Source organism: Triticum aestivum, chromosome 7D, assembly GCF_018294505.1.
Source record: "Triticum aestivum cultivar Chinese Spring chromosome 7D, IWGSC CS RefSeq v2.1, whole genome shotgun sequence".
NCBI classification, from domain to species: Eukaryota; Viridiplantae; Streptophyta; class Magnoliopsida; order Poales; family Poaceae; genus Triticum; species Triticum aestivum.
The window spans coordinates 121,926,268-121,947,401 of NC_057814.1; the positions used below are offsets into that span (position 1 = coordinate 121,926,268).

Consider the following 21,134-nt stretch of genomic DNA (forward strand, 5'->3'; position numbering starts at 1 on the left):
TCGGCGTCCTCAACATCATCATCCTCATCTTCAATTATCCACCGAGTATAGCCATCCATGAAACCAGTCATGAGCAGGTGCACTTCGACACGATCATCGTCATAGGGGTCGAGCCAAACTATTCCTTTGCATCTTCGACACGGACATAAAACCTCTGTAAGGTTATTTTCTTTCATGTCCTGCACCGCCGCCCGCAACCACCTATCCACCATCGTTCCACTCACCATCATGAACGCATGCACGGTAATAATAAACAAATTGATTATAAAAATGCGTGCATGCATCAAAGTCATACAAAAATTCAGCATGAACTTCCCTAAAAATAGGACATATAGATCTAGAGTTTGCCCAGAATTCGCCGAAACGGAAATAAATCGACATTTCGGCAAAACATAGGCAACTCACAAGCACAATTCGGCGTCAACTCATGCCACACAAACAATTTTCATCATATCGCCCGATTATGTCATATCGCACACACATACACATATTTCCATTCTTGCAAAAGCATGAATTTTTAAGCACCTATCTCGAGATCGAGCACACGATGGAGATGATGATGTAGTAGGGAGATCAAAAGTGGACAAAGCTCTTCTTGACAAAGCTAGATCTAGTTAGGGGGTACATAGGTCACTTCACTAAATGCTACATCTACCTAGCTAGCTAATTTGGGAGGAGACAACTTCAACTAGTGGAGGGGGAAGGAAAATAGAAAGGAGATGCATTAATGGAGGTGGTGCAGTTAGCTAGGAGTAATAAAGAGAGAGAAAGATAGGTAGAAGAAGGAGAGTAATGGGGGAGAAGTAGTGAGGAAGAAGCAAAGTGAGGGAGAGAGGGGGTGGGAGGTAGGGGAAAGTGAGGAAGAGAGGATGGGGGAGGGGGAGGGGGGAGGGAAAAAGGTGGTATATGTTGCGGCTTAGCAGTAGCGCTGGTCGTAAACCGCGCTACTGCTAATAAGATAGCAGCAGCGCGCTTCCGGCACACGCGCTACTAATAAGTGGGGCCCGCCATGTGGCTAGTTTCAAAATTAGCAGTAGCGTCACCCAAAAAAAGCGCGCTACTACTGTTACTTTATCAGTAGCGCAGTTAGCAAGAGCGAGCTACTTCTAAACCTAGGGTGGCGGGAACTGTCGGTCGATTTTAGTAGCAGCGTGGTTCCACTGAGCTGCGCTACTCCTAAGTGAGTAGCAATAGCGCCTGTTTTTATCCCGCGCTACTGCTAAGATTCTGTGTATAAGGTTTTCCCTAGTAGTGATTGCTTGCAAGGCTTATTATGATGTGCATTACCGAGAGGGCCCAAAGATACCTCTCCGATACTCGGAGTGACAAATCCTAATCTCCATCTATGCCAACCCAACAAACACCTTCGAAGATACCTATAGAGCATCTTTATAATCACCCAATTACATTGTGACGTTTGATAGCACACAAGGTATTCCTCCGGTATCCGGGAGTTGCATAATCTCATAGTCAAAGGAATATGTATAAGTCATGAAGAAAGCAATAGCAATAAAACTTAACGATCATTATGCTAAGCTAACGGATGGGTCTTGTCCATCACATCTTTCTCCTAATGATGTGATCTCGTTCATTAAATGACAACACATGTCTATGGTTAGGAAACTTAACCATCTTTGATTAACGAGCTAGTCTAGTAGAGGCTTACTAGAGACACGGTGTTTTGTCTATGTATCCACACATGTATCAAGTTTCCGGTAAATACAATTCTAGCATGAATAATAAACATTTATCATGATATAAGGAAATATAAAATAACAACTTTATTATTGCCTCTAGGGCATATTTCCTTTAGTTAGCCTGGTGGGAGGTCCGGATCTAAATTCGGGGGCTGTTGTCCAGTCCGTGCCACATGGTTCGATGATATAGAACCACTCCTTTTGCCAGACCTTGACGGTGTCTATAAAGGTACCCTCTGACCACTCAACCCGGGGAAGCTTGCTAATCATCGCCCCTCCATAGCCTTCTTGCTGGCCATCGACTATCTTCGGCTTGACATTGAAGACCTTCAGCCACAAGCCGAAGTCTGGCTGGACTCGAAGAAAAGCCTCACAGATAACAATGAAGGCCGAAATGTGCAGGAAAGAGTTTGGGGCAAGATCATGAAAATCTAGCTCGTAGAAGAACATCAATCCCTTGACAAAGGGGTGGAGCGGAAAGCCTAGTCCCCGGATGAAGTGGGGGACGAACACCACCCTTTCGCCTGGTTGGGGCGTAGGGATGACTTGGCCCTCCTCCGAAGCTCGGTGGGTGACGTTTATCGGGAGGTAGCCGGCGCGCTTCAGCCCCTCGATGTCGTCGTTGGTGACGCTGGAGGCCTCCCACTTGCCTTTCGAGCCAGATCAAGCCATGGCCGGGTTGAGGAAGTGGTTAGAGTAGATTCTTGAGGAAGGTTGGATCGGGGCGCTGGAGCTCAAGAGATTGTGGAAGCAATGGCGATGGAGGTAGGAGAAAGCATACGGGGGAAGTGGTGGTTGTTTCCCTTTTATAAGTTGTCGTAATACCAAGAGTCCCTTTTACCGTGCCACGGACCTCGCCACTTCCTGATATAATCATGCCATTATGCGCGCATGCGATAACCCAAATCATTGATAATATCCCTTGAAAAACGGGGCATGATCTCCATATTGATGAGACGTGACAATAGAGAAACTGCCTCAAACCGCGAATCGAGTTTTTCGTGATCGGTCAATGGCTATGGCCGGTTGTGACCTTTCGCCAAAAATTTGTCAGACAAGGGAGCTGTTCACATTCGAGTGGTTGGCCTTCGAGGCTAAGTAATATATGCAATCCAGAAATCAGGACATAGTCCAGAGGAAACACGACCAAACTTGGTCGGGCAACCTTTTAAAGGTTCGGCTAAGGGTAGCTACAGGCTTGGCCCTAGCACCCTGAAGAGAGGAACTGGTCCACAAAGCTGATGGTTCCCGTACATACTTCGGCTTCGAAGACTAGTTCGGGGGCTACTGAGGGAGTCCGGGACTAAGGGGTCGTTCTTCTCCCTCTTCCTCCTCTAAGACCTTGGTAAAGCAGGAGGAGAGGGGTGAGGGGGTCCGGGACTAAGGGGTCCTCGGGTCACCGGCCTATCTCTATGGGCCGGACAGGTGGGCCATTCTGTGACTACTATTGGAAGGCCAAGCTATAAGACAACTTCGTGTTCGGAAGGGAAAAACCTTTGAAGCCTTGGTGTGTCCTCCAAGTCAAGATAGGAGAATCGGCGTGTTTATCCCCTGATGTTAACTGACTATGTGTAACCTAGGTACCCCTGGTGTCTATATAAACCCAAGGGTTTAGTCCGTAGAGGCTAGAAGGAGAACCATCATCCTACTCTCCTAGGGTTTAGTTCATACAATCTCGTGGTAGACCAACTCTGTAACCATATACACACATCAATATAATCAAGCAGGACATATAGGGTTTTACCTCTTCGAGAGGGCCCGAACCTGGGTAAACATTGTCCCTGTGTTCCTTGTTCCCCATTGATCCAAGATCCACAGCTCGGGACCCCCTACCCGAGATCCGCCGGTTTTGACACCAACAAGGGGGGAAGAACGACCATCACCGACAGTCAAATTTACGGTGAGTTTGAGTGTACACCATATATACAACCACCTGCGAGATGAACCGACTGTTGTCATATAGGTTCGTTCTTCTCCCTCTTCCTCATCTAAGACCTTGGTAAAGCGGGAGGAGAGGGTGAAGAACGACCATCACCGTGGTCGAAGTACCCAACTTAAGAGTAAGAAATGTCCCCCCAAAGGACAAATATGGATTGTTGTCGTAACAGTCTATCTTTTTTATTGTCACAAATTTGCTTTCATGATAAATGTCTTTTATCTAAATGTCAACTTGTTTAATGCGATTCGGATGGAGAAGCTGAGACGCCTCGTTAGGACTCCTACACCCGTAGACGGAACTCCTACCGCCGTAGACATCGTCAGGAGAGTGACAAAGTACACGGAGATCATGCACGCTTATGCCGAGAGCGCTCGATCTGCCACCGAGAGCGCATGTGCATACGTCAAGAACGTTGCAGCATATGTTGAGAACACAAGAACTGTCCCTGAGAGCACTAGAGTAGTCGCCAAGAGTGCGCGAGCAGCCGTCGAAGCTGTGAGGACCGCCCAAGCCAAGATTACGAAGATGTTGGAAGGCGAGGAGAGCTCATGATGGCGCTAGAAGTTTACTTCTAAACTACTGGTGCACTGCCTTTATGTGATCTATATGATCGATGTGTTTGAACTTAATTTCTATGTTGCTATGATGGAGCTGAACTTTTGCTTCAGAACTACTAGTGAACTGCCTTTATGTCATTTGTATCGTCGATGCTTCTGAACGTACTTTTCTATGATGCTATGAAGATTGCTATATGACTTTGCTCTATGTGATTGGATAACTATGAAATTGACTTGTTAACTTGTTTATTTATCTTTGTAGATGAAGTGGGACTGGTATGTGGTGTGCTATGGAAGAATCCAGGAGTCTATGATTCATGGGAGAAATATAATGAACAAGTGGACGGTTACGAGAACAACTGCTATAAAGGATATAAGACTAAAAAAGAAGCAAATGATTGTTACGCTTTCGTTCGCAAAGAGAAAATCAACTATGAAGTATGCGAGACGGTGTGGATAATTGGACGAGTAAAGAATTTGATTATCTTTATCCAGTTCATTGTCATTATGGTGTTGTTGTTACCATGAGGTCTTATATGTATGTAACATGTGGGAGGCTTCGCTTAGAAGGCTATGTGTATTAATGATGTTACTTGAGTTGTACTCTAATGTGTACATCTATTGTATTGTATTTGGATTATTGTTATGGTAAAATGTGTTGCTTGTTATGGTAAATTGTGTTATGGCTAATCTGAGACACATCTATTGTAATGTGTATAATCACATACATTAGTTGTTGTTGCTATTTCATGTCGGGTTTGTGTTGGCAGTTGAACATGTAATTGTGGCGAGTGCCCCAGATTACCCGCCACAACTAACAATATATTTCAGCGGTGGGCTGCTAGGTATGCCCACCACTGCAGAGTCCCTACCAGTAGCGGGCGCGCGCCCGCCACTGACGTCATAATAGCAGTGGCGGCATCAGTGGCAGGCGCCCCTAGGAGCCTCGCCCGTCACTGCTAGGTTTTCCCCGCCCGTCACTACTAAGCATTCCTGCGGTAGTGGAAGTTCCTTTTCTATATCTATTCCATCAGAAAACATTGTTTCATTTTTGTTTTTGTTTCCACATTTCCTATCCATTTTTGTTTTTCCTCCGTAAAAGAAGAAAGTTTTCACTCCGCTTTTATCCCTAGTCACTCCTCACATAGTGGTGAACCTTATCTGACATTCAACTGCATCAAAATATTGGGTATTCACATAGTGTGATGCATATGGGCCTGGCCCAAGAGGTGAAGGGCGGGGTGGTTTTTTCCGGTAGCAGTTTTCTGAGAGTTTACTGCATGGTTTCATGCCTTTTTTTTATTAAGTTTACATGGATATCTTAGAGATTCGACTACTGTAGGACCCTCTGAGGTTAGTGAAGGGAAGTGAAACGTAAGCAAGGTTTCAGACAAATAATACAAAATGTACATTTTTCTCCCACCTCTCCATGTTCTCTGAAACGTTCACAAGTTTCTTAGAGGTTCTGTTCCAGCCAACCTAACTGTTTTGCTAGTGTGCCAGCCGAGCGGCCAGCTTTCAAGTCATATGCATTTCCTATCCTAAGGCCAACAAGTAGGTAAGCAGAAAGATTTTCCAAGTAGCAAACAAGTAAAATTTCGGGTGAAATGACACGTCTAAAAATGGAAACAAGGTTTCCTAAATTCGAGAAAAAATTCAAAATAGACAAACATTTTTTTAACAAACTGGTGAGCAATTTTAAAATTTTTAGAACATTTTTAAAATCTACAAGAGATAAATAAATTCACACAAAAAAATCAAAATCCGCATACATATTTTAGTTTTTGAAAATTTTTTAAAATAATTTTTTTCATAATTTTCAAAAAATGAAGAAAACCAGCTAAAAACCAGAAAAACATTGCTGAAAGACCGAAGGTGTCGCTTGGTTTTTCTTTAGGGAAGAAGGTGTCGCTTGGTAAGGCGCACAATACAACTCTCTCGGTTGGGATGGCCCATAAGGATCACTATTGTGCGTTCGACCACCATTTTGACGCACAAAGAGTCAAGGGGGCTCTCATATAGGGGAACTTAGAGCGCTGCTTCGGGAGCCTCCCCAAGAGTCACTTGGGTGGGTTGAGAATGCGGAGCCGCCGTCACATGTCGTGCTCTGGAGGCTGCCTTCGGATTTTATTTTATTTTCTTTTTCTACACGCGTTTTCGCCTTTTGGGTGATTTTTTTGGTTTTTTTGGCTTTTCGGTTTTTCCCCGGCTTTCCTTAGGTTTTGGACAAAAAACAATTTTAGAAAGAAAAATTGCCGCGAAAAAATGCGCTTTTTTTTGCTTCGGCGACAGGCATGATTGTGCCTCTCGTGAAGGGGGTGCGCTTTATCTTTTTTTCCTACGACGAGAGGCACGGATAACTTCTCGTAGAGGTACGGATTTGCTTTTGCGAGAGGCATAGCCGTGCCTCTCAAAAAGGAAAAAAATGGGTTTTCTTTTTCTTTCTCGAGAGAGGCACGCACTTACTTCTCGTAGAGGTGCGGATTTGCTTCTGCGAGAGGCATAACCGTGCCTCTTGGAAAGGAAAAAACGCATTTTCTTTTTTTTCTTTCGTGAGAGGCACAAACTTACTTTTTGTGGAGTCACAGATTTGCTTACGCGAGAGGCACGGTCCTGCCTCTCGCAAAAGGTGGACGCGTTTTATTTTTCTTTCTACCTCAAGAGACACATATGTACTTCTCGTGGAGGCATGGATTTGCTTCTGCGAGGGCACGGTCGTGCCTCTTGAAAAGGAAAAAAACATGCTCTCTTTCGGATTTTTGCGTCTGGTTTTTTCATGCAAAAAAAAGTTCGTCGTAACATATCAATATGAGATCTAGTTTTGAAGATCTCGACGGGAGGAATCCAACAGAAAAACAGTTCAAGATTTGGACGCATGGTTTGAGAGATAAAACGTTTTCAATAAACGAATCTACGAAAAAAAGGGAAAACTCCCAGTTGCGACAAGTGGCGTACATGCAGTCCAACACTTGTCGCAGCCTGGGAGGTGGAATTGATCTTTGCAAAGAGTGCTCCTGAACTAGTGATTTCGCTATTTGGCGCATTCTGAACATGACAGCACGCAATCCTCTCCTCTCGCGCGCCCCTATTGGTCCGGTCCATGAGCGGGGCTGGACATCCCAGTTTCTTTCTTTTTTTTGCCTTTTGCTTTTTTCTATTTTTATTTTCTTCCTCTTTAAAATAATTCCGAATTTAAAAAAAGTTCCAACCTTCAAAAATTGAATTTCCAAAAATGTTTCAGAAATTTAAAGATGCTCTTCATTTAAAAAATGTTTATGCTTTTGAAAAAATCGCATATTTAAAATATGTTCATGAATTCAAAAAATATTCATGAATTTCACAAAAACGTTTATTGATTCAAAAAAGGTTCACCGATAAGAAAAATATTCTTGATTTCAAAAAACTGCACGTTGTCGAACAAAATTTAAATTCAATGAAATTTTTTAAGAATTTATGACGAAATTTTGAATTCAAGAATATTTTTTTAATATCATGAACATTTTTTGAGTTCAATGAACAAATTTTGGATTTGATGAACTAATTAGAATTCGATAAACATTTTTGAATAAGTTGAACATATTATCATGTTTTCAAGCAACATTAAAAATTAGAAAATCTCTGTGAATTAAAAAAATGTGTGTGTTTTCGAAATAATCAAAAATTGTTCGTGTTTGCAGAAACGTTTGCATATTCTACTACCTCCTGCTGGGTTTATTAGTCCATCGTATTTTGGGTCAAAGTTTAACCACATATTTAACTAGTAAAATGGTAATGCATGTAATAAGAAAAAGTCCTTGCATTGTGTAGACAATATCATCAAGTCATGGAAAAAGGAGGCAAAGAATTTCAAGAAGTGGCTAGTATCGTGGTTGCATGCGTACAATTCAAGAGAGAGGATAGTCCGATCATGTGACAAGTGAACTTGACACTGCGGCATATATATAGGCGTTTTAGGAATTTCCTCCGGGGCCCACTGCCAAGCTTCTGGCTCGCTCCCGTCCTACCTCCTGCTCGTTTTTGGCTCGGCCTCATGATTTTGCATAAAAATGGACTGGCCAGTGATTTTTTTTCCATACGGTTGAATAATAGCGGAGAATTTCAAAAAATATTCATGTCTTCAAAAAAAATCAATTTTTTAAAAAAATTATTGTTTGAAAATTTTGTTTACCTTTTCAAAAAATGTTCACAATATTTAAAAAATGTCCAATTTTCCAGAAATATTCAAGTAAAATTGAAAAGAATTAAATTCGGATAATTGTTCAGGTTTCAAAAAATGGACACATTTTCAAAAGGCACTGCTACAGTACCATGTGCTGCAACATCCACGCTACATTAAGACGCATGCGCTGTCGCGAAACCGCGCTACAGTAGCCACACTGCAGTAACCCGTGCGACAGCAAACCAGTGTGCGTCTCCCTATGCGTTACTCGGAGAACCTTGCTGTAGTAAGCAGCAAATATGGATTACCAACCACATGGCCTCGCAGTGAAAACAAAGAGGCGAATTGGCAGTCCTCTTTCAACTAGAAGGAAGATTTACACGAATCGCCACTCGACCCAAATCTCGTGGATAAATAAGCGAGGTACCGGGAAACGTTTTGAGGGCCCACAAATCATCGCCAGCATGATGGCATTGGATCTTTTTTTTCTAGACGGGCATAAGTTGCCGAGTTTCCTCTGTATTTAAAGACTTTGATCATTTGTCACACATTCGCCTGCAATAAATAATCCTATGGATTTACGCTGGTTTTCAGACTGCACAACTAGACTGATGACCAACCACTCCAAGCCCAAACAACACAAATGATAACTGAATTCGCTTTAGGTCCCTTTTGGAAGTTGGAAATGAAGTGGTCCATGTACGATCAAGCCCTGTCCTGAGCCGGTGCTTGAACCGGCTGAGGCTGCCACTTCTTCGATTGTAATTTTCATAATGGTACCCATCCAAGGTCAAAGAGTAAGTTTGATTCCTGCCGGGTGCACGGTTGCTGGTCCAGTACTGCTGCAACCAACTCGGCATAAATAAAAATCGTAGCTAGTGTTGTTATTAGATCTGCAGCCGGGTCACCTGCAAAAAAAGAGATCTACAGCCGGGCGCTCTGAACCCGCCTCAAATGTCCGGATGGACGGCCCGATCACTGACCGTCACAAAAAAATGACTCGGACGGCTCCTCAAACGCCCGGCTTGACTGACACCCTTCATATCCAGCCCAAATCTGAGGCAGATATGGGGCGTCCGGGCGCGCCCGCCACATCGGACTGACGATTGGGTCCCGCAGAAAAAACGCTCTGAAACCCGATGATCCGGAACGTGTCTCCTCCGTTGGACCGATAGCACCGTGTGGTGCCACTCCGGTAGGTCACGTAATGCCTAGCCCGGCTATTTAAGCCGACTGCCGGCACCAAAACCCTACCCGTATGCCAAATTCCCCCCTCTCGTCCGCCGCCGTCACTTTCCACTCGCAGTCCACCAACACTAGTAGCCATGCCCCCACGCCGCCGGGTACGGAGCTGCCCATATCTAACGCCGGAGCGCCGGCTGCAGCTCCTTGAGCAGATTCGGTCAAGGCGCGAAGCCCGGATCATCGCGGGGCTACCTCCGAACGCGGTGGATCCGAAGGAGGACCTGGAGGAGAAGGAGGATGAGGTTCAGGAGGAGTAGGAGTCGGAGGATGATGTGGGGGACGCTAGGGACGCGGAGTAGCAGGGATCCTCGATTCCCACCGGTCGGGGTTGGATGCGGAGGCCAGACGCCATCGTCGGTGGGAGGTGGAGGCGGAGCACGCCGCGAAAGTTGACGAGATACTCGCATATATGGATGAGGAGAAGGAGTCGGAGCCCTCCTACGTGCCCGTCCACCCGGTGCCCGGCATCGACGCCGTGAACATCTCTGACGACGAATCATAGCTAAGGTGTCGTAATACATAGCTTTTATTTTACATGGTTTATATGGATCTAAGAAATGAAATATGAAAGACCCGGATGAAAAAGGGTAAATTTGAGACCTGACTGTTTGTGCACGCGTGATGGGCGTAAGTTGCCGACCGCCCCGGGCCACCGGGGACTCGATCTCATCAGAAGGCTCCACCGCGCGCCTTTCCGCCCCCCAAATCCGATCTACCTCGGTAAACCCGCAAGCCAACTAGGCACACGGCACAGCCAGCCCGCACAAAAAGTAGCCGTTGCCTTTTCCCCCAAATCTCTCGACCCATAAGCAAGCACCCTTATTACGCGCTCCCGGTTTCAAACCACCACGGAAAAGGAAACGAACCACCCCCGAAAAGGCCCGCCCCCCGTTCCAAATCCACCGCCGCAGAGGAAGGAAGGATCCGGAAAAGATCTTTCGGGGCGCGGAGACAGAGGAGGGAGCGCGTGCGGGGAGAGAGCAAAAGGGGAATGGTCGAGATCGCCGCGGGCTTCATGGTACTTGGAACTCGAGATCTCCTCCCCCATCTCCGCCTCTTTCCATCTCTCCCGCCTCCTCCGCGCGATTGGGTTTCCTTCCTTGGTTTTCCGCTTCTCTTCGCCCGATTTCCGTTGATTTCTGACTCTGCGCGGTGCGCCGGGCGTGTAGGATAAGGTCGAGGAGCAGGCGGTGGCCGCGGCGGCGGCGGAGGATGACGACGAGGATGTCGCCGGGAGCGTCAACGGCGACGAGGTGGAGATGGAGCCCGTGGAGCCCATGCCGGAGCCCCCCGACGACGCCGGGCCCGTCTGCTGGCCCATGCCGGACTTCTGCCCTCTCACGGTGAGCGCCCGGCTTGCTTGCGTTCGTTGCGGTTGGATTGAACTTGTAAAGTCGGAAACGGAATTGATGTCCTGCCTCTCTCTCTCTCTCTCTGTCGGTGATGTTTGGTGGTATCAGCTCGACGGGGCGGTGAAGGAGTCCTTCCTTGAGACCCTTCGGAAGGAGAAGGACGCGGAGGAGCTGCTCGGGGAGGCCGAGCCGGGGCCGACGCCCAGCCCGGACTCGCGGCCGTCGAGCAGCAAGCGCCAGCGCGCCGTCGCCGGGTCGCCGTCGTCCAGGAGCCCGTGCCCGTACAGCAATCTGCTCCAGGTGTTCCAGCAGTGCAAGCAAGACGTTGCCTGAGGCCGGGAGGAGCGCAACCACAGTACAGGCCGTGATGTCTCGGCTGCAGTTTTCCTTTCCTTGCGTACGTACAATAATAGTATATCGATCTGTTCTTTACGACTTTGCTCTGGTGTAAGCCCCAGGAGATAGCAGTTTTTGTTCTTGTGTACAAATGGGATACGAACCTCACAAATACAGAACGCTATTATCATCGAGTCTGATTTTGGGATGCTACTTTGGCAATCTATACATCTCTTCTTACTCATTTGGAACTTAAAAAGCTAATAGAAGAGAATGATCTATTTTTATTTTTTGAAACGGAGGGAAAAAAATTGCCTCATCGATTGATTGATTAAGCAGAAAAGAATTGCCTAATTAATTAACAAAAAACATGACGAACAAATAGTCCATACACAGACTACTCACAAAGCATAAAACCCCATGACCGCACCGTCAACCCGACACTCTGAATGCACCACAACCATGAACCCACCACACCTCTACATCACAAAGGAAACCCCCAACAAGAAGAGTGAAGACATCGGACACCCCCAAATCCATAGAAGAGAATAATGGAGATAACTATGGCTGCAGACAAACATTTCCCTCATGGGTTTTTTCTTTTCTATTGATGTCAAAATCTGGGATACAACTAAATGAAACAAAAATCATGTTTTATTGAGAAAGCAACGACACTTGTTACAACAAAGGCTATATGAGGGACAGGTTACAAATATACATCCAACTCAAGCCGCCAGTTTGGCCAAAATCACCATATCTAAGATCTTGACCTCATAGGTGTCGTCGAGCTTCACAATGCCATCAGAACCGTCTATTCCTATAAGTTTTCCAACAAATCCGCGGAAGGTACCATTCATGATCTTGATCCTGTCACTCTTCTTTGGTCTGATGACCTCGAGCTCAGACGGAAGGACCGTCACAATGTCTCCATTGCCTGACGACCCAAGTGCCACACGGCAAGTTCCATCCTGCAAGTTCAAACGTTCAGGGTAATCAGAACAGCTTAGGACACAAAACAATTCACATGGACATCTTGGAAGCCAACGATGCTCTCCACGACACATACCCCAAGCACTTCCCTGACCACACCAGGTCCTTCATCACCTGCCGCCAAGACATTAACTAACACATCTGGCAATGCCCAGTTAACTTCACCCTCGCCACCTGCAAGGATTTGGGCATATAATTAGATGAGTTATCAGGGGTGCTTTGCCTATTTTGGTGATTCTGATGGCACTTTACTAAAACAATTCTACAAATAATGCTGAGAACACACACCTATTACAGGAGACATTATATCCATTCCAGCATTGCCTGGAGTCATTGGTTGACCACCAGGTGTACCAGGAAGGTACGCAGCAGAATTTGGTGTCATTGGCTGACCAACAGGTGTGGAAGGCACATATGGGCTTGGAGCATTCGCTAAGAGAACAGAAACAATTAGAACAAAATAAATACGTCTTTCACAGTAATGGCATATCATGTTAAGTAACACAAAGTAGATACTTGCACAAATTTCATTACCATAATTGCCCTCTCTAGGAGTTGGGACGTCATTATAACTAACTCCTGGAGTATTTGCCCACCCTGATCCAGGTGTTGGGGCTTCATATGGCCGAGCTGGTGGTGTTCCTGGCTGAAAATTAACAAGAATAAAAATGTGGGATCAGATATAGAAGGTAATAGGAACAAATAAATAAGTCACCAAGTATCAGGATTTCCATCTTTCCAGTTAGTACTAAAGTTGTACTAACCTGGTAAGCTGGACTGCTTCCCCAAGTATCAGGATTTCCATCTTCCCAATTATCTCTGGCAAATTACGAACAAAGTCATGAACATCAAAACATTAACACAAACACAATAATACACCCTAGTGACAAGAGATCTTCATGGATCAGAAATATACTACCTCTGTACCAAAATATAAGACGTTTTTGCAGTTCAATTGTTTTTGCAGTTCAAATTGAACTGCAAAAACGTCTTATATTTTGGTACGGAGGGAGTATATCTATATAAAGGTTGCACAACCTTGGAGGACTCATAGGAGCCCAGGCCCTACTACGCATCGGGGTTCGCATTCCATCATGTATCGGTGTTGCTGTAGAAAATGAAGGATATTGTTAATACATAAGCATAGAAAATAAATGACAAGTACGACTATGAATGAATAGTGCAAATACTGATGCGTTGGTTTTATACTCAACCAGCATTTGTTGAAAGGGCGCAAATAATGTTTAACTTTCTAATGACCTTATCAGAAGCCTACTTAGGTTGAAACGTTTGATTGCATAGTTAAGACTAGAATGTGACTGAGCACTACTGAGGTTATAGAGGATCAAAATAAACAAAAAAAGGTAACAATCAGATAGTGTCCTTTCAACAACAGTTCATATCAACACTGTAAGTTGAAATGAAACAGCTGGGAACGTGAGCATGATGGATCATGGTGATAATATAATTTACATGCGATGGTTGAATGGTTGAAACATGGGCAGTAGGCAATCATACCTCCAGGGTCCCGCATTGGAGTCTGAAAAGGATGTAGTGGCGTCCTAGACGGGTGCATTGGTGTTTCACTACCCAACGAGAATCGGGGTTCACTGGTGATAATAAGTCCTGTTAGTAATCGAACAAATGCCCAAAATGCAACGGAGAGAGAGAGAGGGAGAGAGAGAGAGAGAGAGAGAGAGAGAGAGAGAGAGAATTACCGGAATGGTGTTGCAACAGTAGGTGTGTCGGCGATATCATCCCTCTTAACTGTATTTTGGTACCATATTAGCAACAAGCACATGAGAAATCAAAGAATGCCATAAAATAAGATTACTCGCCTGTGACAATCTTCATTAACGAATCAAGCTCCACACGCACAAGCACCCCAGTCACCTCTTTAACGCGGCCACGGTACCCTTTGTAAGGACCAGATTTAATTTTGATACACTTGCCAACCAAGGCGTCATGTCCTCTTCCACCACGACCACCTCCTCCAAATCTTCCACCATCTGCATTGAATGACAAGGCCATATTACTACATCAGCTTCAGTTAACAAAGCTACCGTGTTTGCCCAATTAACGGAGCTGCCTGAGAATCAACACTGAAGCAGAACACATATTTTTCACATTCACAAAATGAGGCACAGAAGTTTCATACAGTTCATTTGTGGTCCTCTTGGGGGCAGCCTTCCTGGAGACTGCAAGATGCTTGCCGGGGATCTCAAAGCACCCATCCTAGCATCTGCAGCATCCATACCCTGCATGCACAAAACAAATGGCAAGTTAATCCACAAAAACATAATCAGATTTTATTTACCAAGAGTACTAATACTCCAGCACAAACATTTCCACGACGGCCACCAGTCGATCCACCGACAAGAATGCACGATTGTGCTTTTGCACAAATGAAGCCTGCATGTTCAAGGTGGTGCCTATCATATATGAACAATATCCCCTTATGTATGTGTTCCACAGGTCCTTGTGTTCCCTAGTTCAAGAGGCAAAAAAAGAATGTAACTGTACTGGGATTACATAATAAAGTGCTGCTCAAATATAATAATAAATGTGAAAGGATACACACCTTACATGCTCCCTCGACAACTCTGACAACATCCTTAGTTGCAACCATATTATTAAACTTATCTTTCGCTGATGTACGCCGATCAATCTTGCTTTTTATTTCTCTTAATTTTACAAGCACCACTTCAGGTCTATCTGGCACTCCTTTCAGAACCTAAACATAAGTGTCGTAAATATTTTGTGGACTTGAACATCCATTAAAGATCCTGAGAAACAAACTTGCCTGGAATGCTTCAGTTTCCACTCTTATAATAACCCCAAATGACAAGTTGCTGAAAATATTGGAAATTAAGGTAAGCACTTGCACAAATGAGCTAACCTTATGGTACACTGGAAAGACAACTTACTCTAAAAGAACAAGATCATGTAGTTCATAATCACCGATTCTTGTAATTCCTGTGGTGATTTCAGAACTCTCCACAACATGGTCGGCAAACACACGTATCTGTAATCATCATGAAAAGATGAGAACACAGTTAAGAAGTAAATTATTTAGTACAGATTAGACTGAGTCGTCTCCAAACATAATAACTATTAAATTGGACAAAAATTGCTCACGTGTTCTTTAGTTGTGTCTGATAAAATGATTAAGACATGCCCATCAACTTTAACAACCATGCCGGTGGTACCCTCTTGGACACCCGATACCACTTTCACATGATCTCCAGGTTTGAAATATTTGCAAAGTTCTTTCTCGTTGAAGGCTAATGTTTTCTGCAGTTACAAAGAGATGCATAATTCACCAGATCAAACAGCTAATGTTAATGATAGCTACAAGTGCAAACAATTACCGGAAGATCGGATATTTTTGGCCTGATGTGGACAGTTGTGTCCTCTACTTTCTCAACCCAACCCTCTAAGTTTTTTAGATCACCTTTAACAACAATAACAGCATCACCCTTCATAAAGTGTCCCTTTTTCCTATTAGAAAACAGAGTATTCAAGCTAGACATATCCCCATTCATGTCATCACCGGGTTTCTTGAACTTCTCCAATTCATCGAATGATGGCTGAATGCCCTGTGTGTGGATTGATTTTATTGAGACCGGTTTATACAGGAAACCATCTTTGAACATCAAGCCATCAACCATCTCAAAGTATTCCCCGGAGTCTTTATCCCGCCTCCGCTCCACGCGTATGTGCATTTCCCTATTTGTGGGAAAGTTAGCAAACAATGACAAAAACATAAAATAATTGATGACAGAGGAGGAGGAGAACACCTGGCTTCATCAATATTAAAGAATCTTGGTGGTGGGACAAAGGTTTTCTTCTTTGCAACCACCCTCCCTTCCTGAAATTATAAATTACCCATCAAATTCACACCATCCAAAACAAGGAATCTCGTAGTCATAACAATCAGAGCAATCCGTAGTAAGTATTCCCTCCATTCCAAAATAAGTGTCGTGGTTTTAGTTCAAATTTGAACTAAAACCACGACACTTATTTTGGAACAGAGGGAGTAATAACTCAGGACTCAGCGACAGATGTTTCGCCTTCAGAAAAAAGCACAAGAGGGGACAAAAGAAAATAACATGAAAAGGATAACTTAAATACTACTCCCTCCGTTCCTAAATATAAGTCTTTTTAGAGATTTCTATAAAGATTACATACGGATGTATATAGACATATTTTAAAGTGTAGATTCACTCATTTTGCTCCGTATGTAGTCCGCATTGGAATCTTTAAAAAAGACTTATATTTAGGAATGAAGGGAGTACTTATGATATACACCTCTGTACCTTAATATAAGACATTTTTCCAGTTCATCTTATATTAAGTTAGAGGTAGTATCATCTTGTATCATAGATCAACCTATCGTTACGCCAAATTAGATTTAGAAAAAAGAGATATGTGACTTACCAGTTTACTAGCCAAAACTTGTAAATCTATTCTAGGGATGAGCTTCACAGTTACCCTTTGGCGTACATTGTCAACATCAACAACCTGCAAAAAGACCATCTTAGTTTCTAGAGAAACATATCTAAGAGAAGTGATGTGATCGTACCTTAGCAAGGTCACCTTTATATACTCCCAGCTTCATTCGGACCCAAGTATCCCTTGCAAGATCAACATTCTTACTCTCAACATAGAGGACATCTGCCATTTCTTTTATTGGCACTAACGTTATTTTTGCTGAAGCATAGATATTTCGTAGACCTTTGCAAGCCTGCATATAAATAATTAGTAGGGTTGTGTTACCAAAAGAAATATAATGCCACGCATATGCATACCTCCTTGACATGGGCCTCTTTTTCCGCTTCGACATAAATATAATTTTTTAGATGATCTAACGCAACAACAGACTTTATCTGGAGATCTGTCCTATCAATGAACTTTTGCATTAGACAGATTGCTGTCTCCCTCTCATGCCCAATCTGAAATCATAACATGACATTAGTAGAGTACAGACAGTGCTAAGAAAGGATGGCGGGTAGTTCAATTAAGCTACAGCGTCCCTACCGCACATTTCACCATCCAAAGCTTTGGATCTTTCACAGATGGCAAGAGAGCTTGCTGTTCAACGTCTGCAGCTTCCTCTCCATACTCAATATGAGTAGATCTTGCATATCTCTCCCGTACTTGTCGTTCAATCTCATCAATATCCTCTTCTTCGTCCCTCATAGGGATAGAGTGACGTGATCTGGAGCCCCTGCCGGCGTCGTCATCAGGAATGTCGGCTCCAGCATCATTGATAAAGTCTGAACAATGGCCAATGAACAGAGATCGGTGCATTAGAATTTAGAAACCTATCTAGCCTTGCTTCTGTAACTCAGTATGATAACTGTTCTGAAACTAGTTGGGCATCCGTCCAGTACACATCTGAATAGTGTTAAATTCCTTGGTAACACTAATAGAACACTTACTATGCTACTAAAAGCTGAATTTGCTGTAATAGCCATCACAATATCTCAACACACTAACCTCTCATTTATTTCCGTAAATAACCATCTAATTCGTCAATTAGTTCAATACAGATCCTCTGATCCTCAAGCAGCAGTAAAGGCAGGTCAATCAATTTTATATTCTAGTACAGTCGTTTCTATTACACAAATGCAACGCCGCTAGTGGCAGATACATGGCAGATGTACTGAAATAGATCAGAAAACTGCTACAAAAATACCAGATGGTTTCGCTAATGTTCAACCATTGCTTTCCTTAACCTACTAGAACTAGGGGAACCATAATCATATTGACAAAGCATGATTCTTCATGGATTCTGATAATCAATTGGAACAAGAGAGCTATGACTCAGGTCTGTCATGAATTAGTGGGACCATCAGTGCCAAAAGATATGTTGCTCGGGACCTGATGTGTCATTTACAGATACTAGCACTGGTTACCAGCATGAAGCATGTTGCCATGTAATACAAAATGCAGGAGATAGATTGAAAAGGCTCCATTAGAAATAGTTTTTAGTTGGCTCCTCCCATTCAAATGGCAATTCTAGGGTTTTGAGTGAACCATGCATTGTATTTGGTAGCACGTGAAAATTTTGACGGGTACAATGAGGACAAGTGAAAAATAGATTATATCAAGTGATTCTTCAGAAATTATCTACCTATATCCATACCAATATAAGAAGTACTACTTAGGGTTTGACGCAGACCATCTTAGTCATCCAATTCAGTCTGACAACTCAATAATAAAATTGACCATCTAAAAAATTGTGTTTACACATTGAATCCCTTGATGACACCATACTGAATATCCTTTACAGCCCCTCTTTCAAATTGTGGAGAATTGCACAATCTATTTATCATTTTAGCCAGACACTATGATTGGTTACCATACTTACAGATCCACGTGATGTATTCCATAAATGCTGTGGTCACCAATGTTCAGGATAAAAGCAGGGGAGTCTGAAATCTGACGGATTTTTTTTTACTCCTAGGAGACATAATTTATATTGGACAAACCTTGCATCACACAATTACACCAGTCAGATATACAGGACATAATGTCGTGCTATTTTCCTTGCTCATAACAATGAATCTTTTAAGCCGTGCTGCAGTTTACGGATCAATAATTAACTGGTTTTCACCATGGTAGCAAAAGATATGTCAAGCTTGCTGCACCAGATCAAGTTGTATTCACAGCTATTTTGTCCAGCATTCGGAAGACTGTATGAATTTAGATAACTACCCAAGACAAGAAAAGGAAGTAGTCTTGTTCAGTTAGGTCATACGCATGGTCTGCTTGACACAAGACTGGAAGTACTTACTACTAGTGGTTAATACTACATAATCTTCGATTAGTTCTGTTCCCTGTAGGATGTGATAACATAGATTTATTCAGAAACAGCTTGTCTATGGCTCTATAGGGAGCACAATTTCGGCATAATTTTAATGAAAAAAAAGGAAACAAAGATCTATAAACATTAAGTGTGCTTTCAAACAGGAAAGTTCACATGCCTGAAAAAACTCTCGACTTGACTCGAGTCCAAGCTCAGGATCAAAGATTACCATATAGTATAGCATCAATAAGGGGGTTAATGTCATCCTATTAGTATTCAAATTATTTTAGTAGAAGATAGGCATCAAAAATCTTCACCACCTCTCAATGAACATAAACACAGCAACAGATCAGAACTGAAGCAACCAAACCAGCTTAAGCTTGAATGAGCATGTACTACCCAAGTAATGACCGGGACATACAAAGTTCTACTCCCTCCGTCCAGAATTACTTGTGGCGGAAATGGATCTATCTAGACGTATTTTAGTTCTAGATACATCCATTTTTATCCATTTCCGCGACAAGTAATTGTGGACGGATGGAGTACTAAATAACCACAAGTCTCAATGTGCAACCATTGCCCGTGACAACTAAACAATAACAAGCTCCGGTTTGTGACCAAAAAAGCCATAGAATGGCATCAAAATCGCTGACACCTAGCTCTTAGGCAAAATTCAGTACTACTATGTCCTAATATTTCCACCAACATCGCTTACCGCAAATCATGCATGCAAAATAATAGCACCCAAAGAACAAAACAGGATAAAAATCACTTACACCTCAAATCTAGTTCTGCAAATCAAGCCAAGCAGGTTCAGATCTCGCCAAAAAGGCCGCGGAAGTACGCAAGGCATGGCATCGTAACCGCAATCGGATAGCGCAAAAGAAAAAAAAAACTCACCATCCTCGCCTTCGCCTTCGTCCTCCTCCTCCTCGTCCTCGTCGACCTGCGCCTCCTCGTCGAAGAACCCGCGCACGCCGCCGCCGCCCTTCTTCCTCGGGCGGCTCCCGCCGTCGTCCTCCTCGTCCTCGTCCTCGTCCTCGATGGCCGAGTCGTCGATGAAGTTGTCCTGGCGCGATCTCTTCCGCACGCCGCCGCCGCCGGCGGGGGCGCGGGAGCGGGAGGCCGCCTTGCCCCGGCCCCTCGCCTCCTCCTCGTAGTCGTCCCCCTCGTCCTCCTCCTCGTCGTCGAGGTCGTAGGCCTCCTCCTCGTCCTCCTCCTCCTCCTCGACCTCGTCGTCGTCGTCGTCGCGGCCGCGGCGAGCCATGGGTGGATTTGGCGGCTAGGTTTTCGGGCCCTCGCGTAGGGGCGTCGAGGGGAAAGGGGAAACTCCTCTCCTCAGACAAGTCGTGCCCGTGCGCGCAGGCGAAGGCGAGGTGTAGCCTGGGCTAGCCCAAGTGAGGGGCTGCGGGCTGCGTCGCGTCGCGCTCTGGACCGTTGGATCGTGTCGGGAGCTCTACGATTCGGGAACTCGATGGGCTGGCTCCACTGGCCCACTGGTTGGACCGTAACTGGATACCGTCGTGTGTATATCCTTTTCCGTCAGTCCGGGTATGACGACGTCACCTGCTTTTTTCACTGAAAAATACAGCGTCATCTGCTGGATACAGTCAAGTCAAAGGTGTTGCGCCTTGCCGATCTGCTCTTTCGTGCTAGAACAACGGGTATGCCGTATGCGGCAGGGGGCTAAATTTCGTGTTTTGACCCTTTTCTGATATCTATTCGAGATTTGACCCTAGTCTGATAAAATTTCGAGATCTGACCCTTTTGCTACCGGCAAGGTCCATGGCGGTAGGGTCTAACAGCCTACCGCCAAGGTCTCTGGTGGTAGGGTTGCATGCCCTACCGCAAATTTCTCCTAAGTGTTGAACACAATGCGTGCTCGTGCCTACCGCCAAGCACCTTGGCGGTAGGGTTGTACAGGCTACCGCCAGTATGTTTGGCGTTAGGATGTTTCCTACCGCCAAGGTCCCTGGCGGTAGGCTGTTACACCCTACCACCATGGACCCTGGTGGTAGCAAAAGGGTCAGATCTCGAAAAAATTT

General features: G+C 44.3%; 2 protein-coding genes across 2 annotated transcripts; one reads left to right on the forward strand and one right to left on the reverse strand.

Annotated features, from left to right (window-relative positions):
- Positions 1–10,396: 10,396 nt before the first annotated feature.
- LOC123166528 (uncharacterized) lies at positions 10,397–11,475 on the forward strand. Its single transcript, XM_044584335.1, has 3 exons — positions 10,397–10,615; positions 10,767–10,940; positions 11,058–11,475. Exons 1-3 carry the CDS (start codon positions 10,589–10,591, stop codon positions 11,280–11,282), a joined length of 426 nt encoding a protein of 141 aa, XP_044440270.1. The 5' UTR covers positions 10,397–10,588; the 3' UTR covers positions 11,283–11,475.
- Positions 11,476–11,853: 378 nt separating this feature from the next.
- LOC123163638 (putative transcription elongation factor SPT5 homolog 1) lies at positions 11,854–20,446 on the reverse strand. Its single transcript, XM_044580998.1, has 22 exons — positions 19,990–20,446; positions 17,316–17,554; positions 17,087–17,230; positions 16,861–17,022; positions 16,716–16,799; positions 16,076–16,146; positions 15,647–16,004; positions 15,414–15,569; positions 15,203–15,300; positions 15,079–15,127; positions 14,857–15,009; positions 14,620–14,763; positions 14,434–14,533; positions 14,114–14,284; positions 13,994–14,042; positions 13,794–13,885; positions 13,314–13,383; positions 13,040–13,094; positions 12,810–12,921; positions 12,564–12,707; positions 12,352–12,449; positions 11,854–12,253 (listed from the first exon to the last, which is right to left on the reverse strand). Exons 1-22 carry the CDS (start codon positions 20,354–20,356, stop codon positions 12,011–12,013), a joined length of 3,159 nt encoding a protein of 1,052 aa, XP_044436933.1. The 5' UTR covers positions 20,357–20,446; the 3' UTR covers positions 11,854–12,010.
- Positions 20,447–21,134: the final 688 nt, after the last annotated feature.